This window comes from Solanum stenotomum, chromosome 10 (genome assembly GCF_019186545.1).
Source record: "Solanum stenotomum isolate F172 chromosome 10, ASM1918654v1, whole genome shotgun sequence".
NCBI lineage: Eukaryota > Viridiplantae > Streptophyta > Magnoliopsida > Solanales > Solanaceae > Solanum > Solanum stenotomum.
Window position 1 is genome coordinate 55,969,989 of NC_064291.1, and position 2,537 is coordinate 55,972,525.

General features: G+C 33.9%; 1 protein-coding gene across 1 annotated transcript in view; it reads left to right on the forward strand.

Annotated features, from left to right (window-relative positions):
* Positions 1-403: 403 nt before the first annotated feature.
* Positions 404-2,537, forward strand: part of LOC125878472 (probable polygalacturonase) — a 4,091-nt gene continuing 1,957 nt past the window's right edge. The window contains exons 1-2 of the mRNA XM_049559732.1: positions 404-522; positions 606-941. Coding sequence (XP_049415689.1) covers positions 487-522; positions 606-941 — 372 coding nt within the window. The 5' untranslated portion in view covers positions 404-486. The remainder of the gene's footprint in view (positions 523-605; positions 942-2,537) is intronic.

Consider the following 2,537-nt stretch of genomic DNA (forward strand, 5'->3'; position numbering starts at 1 on the left):
CACTTAATCGATAATGTCAGAATCAGAATTATCACCGCTGAAATTCAAAATATAATAAAGTGATAAATAAACAAAGAAATTAATTAGGAGATTTAACATAAAAGTACTAATTATACATATAAAAAAATAATTTTATATGGTTTAAAATTCTACACAATTTAAAATATATGGACGTTTACTTCAAATCATTAACAAAATTGGTGTGCATGTTTATCTCAATTATTACTTGATTATGTTGAAGCACATTAATTTGATATAAACACAAAATGCAAATAATTTTTTTAATTCTCGCATAAATGTTATAACAAGTTTGAAATGTCATGTTAGTAGCAATAATAACAATAGTATATTTAATGACATATCGAGATAGAATATACGCGAATTTTATCTCACCTGTACCTTGCGGAGATGGAGAGACGTTTTATAAAAGTTAAAACGGTTTTGTATATATGTCTGACAAATCCGTGAAGCCCAACATACATAACAATGGAGTTTCCACTTAGTACTCTCACACACATTCCTGTAAATTCTCTCTCTCTCTTCCCTATTTCTCATTATTTACTAAATTTTTTTCTCATTTTAATTGAATTAATTTCTTCTGATAGGCAATTCGCCGAGTTTTATTACTCGCCGTGGTGATTCTAACGGCGTTCGGTAACGTTCACGGCCGGCACAAAGTACACAAATGGGAAACCGTAGAGTACTCCGCCATAAGTTGCAGAGCACACACTGCTTCGTTGACGGATTTCGGCGGAATCGGCGACGGAACGACGTTGAATACTGACGCATTTCGAACGGCGGTTGATCACCTGAGCCAGTTTCAATCGGACGGCGGTTCGATGCTGTATGTACCTGCCGGAAAATGGCTGACGGGGAGTTTCAATTTGACGAGCCATTTTACTCTGTATCTCGACAAAGACGCCGTTCTTCTCGGCTCTCAGGTAACTTTTTTTTTTTTTTTTGTGCATTTGCCTATTTCTCAATTCTGAATTTATCATCAAATTTCGAAATGCATGAATGAACAATATTATTACTAGGATGGCATAATGTATAATCCGTCCAATTTGTTTAAGTTTGAACAATTAATTATCAACTAAGTAACTCAATTATTTTGACCCGGCTCATCTAAACGTTTGATTAATTATCAACCTATTAAGCAACTCAATTATTTTGACCCGGCTCATCTAAACGTTCAATGTTTAAGTTTGAATGGATTGATTATCCACCTACTTAGTGACTAAATTATTTTGACCCGGCTCATCTAAATGTTGAGCTTATTTGAACCAAATGTTTAGTCTAAGTTGGCATATGAAACTCATTGAAAATACATTTGAATTCAAAAAGGTTTTATTTGATAAATTATAGTATAAAGTTATACTGAAAAGGAGGGATAAATATTCTATTAGTTTTATTTGATAATTAAGCAAATTATTAGGAAATAAAAGAAATTAAAGCGTAATAAGATTTGAGCGAGATTAATTATAATCTATTGTTTAGCTTATATGATCAGCTCATTTCAGTCCAAGTAATCAGACAATAATTCGTTTTTTAACCAAATAAATATTTGGCTCAAATTGCGCATTTATCACCCCCTAATTACGATTGATGGAAGGAGGAATTCTTATCTGGAATCTGGATAAAATCGATTTGCAAAAAGGATGCAATAACATATCCAATTTAATTTTACGAGAACATGAGACAGTTCATTATTAAATATAGTTAGGTGTCAACGAAAAAAGTTTCATATGAATTTAATATCTGTACCTTATTTTCCAGTCCGTGAATGAAGGCAACCCACTGAGAATAGTACAAAAGTTGCACTACTTTAGCGGTGAGAATGTCTCTCAATTAATTAAGTCCAAATCCACCGTAACACTAACTCAATAATTGTTTCCTAAAATAAAATAAAAATCAATCAGTGGATCTTATTAGCTAGGTATAAATTTTTTTAAAAGCATTCCCATAAGAATAAGGTATACAGAGACTGAAATAAAAGGAAAAAAAAAAAGCTTACTTTACTCTTATTTTATTCAAGTCTTGATACATAGAATTACTTGATACATGTACGGATAAAACGTAGCAAGTATCCATTGAATTAGTCGAAATACATGTAGATTATAACCCGAACCCATTTCAGGACGTGGAAAAGTTGCAACCACTAATCTTAAGGAACAGTCAGTTTTTATCCAATTATGCTGATGATTAAGCTGAATATACTTCTTGTATTTTCAGAGTTATTCATCACGTGAACTCATTTTGTCCTGCCCCCAAGGCCTAGCTTGAGTGGCAAAAGGTGGAGGATTTGTGTCTTAGGTCGCAGGTTCAAGCCCCACACCATGCAAAGCAAAGCCCGGTATTTAAGTGGAGAAGGGTAGAGGGGCGGGCCCATTATCCACCGAGTTTAGAAGGCTGTGATTGGTCCAAAGGACGGGTCACAAACGAATTTCTCGGTTTAAAAAAAAAACTCATTTTGTCCTTTTCTATATAACCTGAGGATCACATTTTAAGCGCTACCATATGGGGGGGGGGGGGGGGGG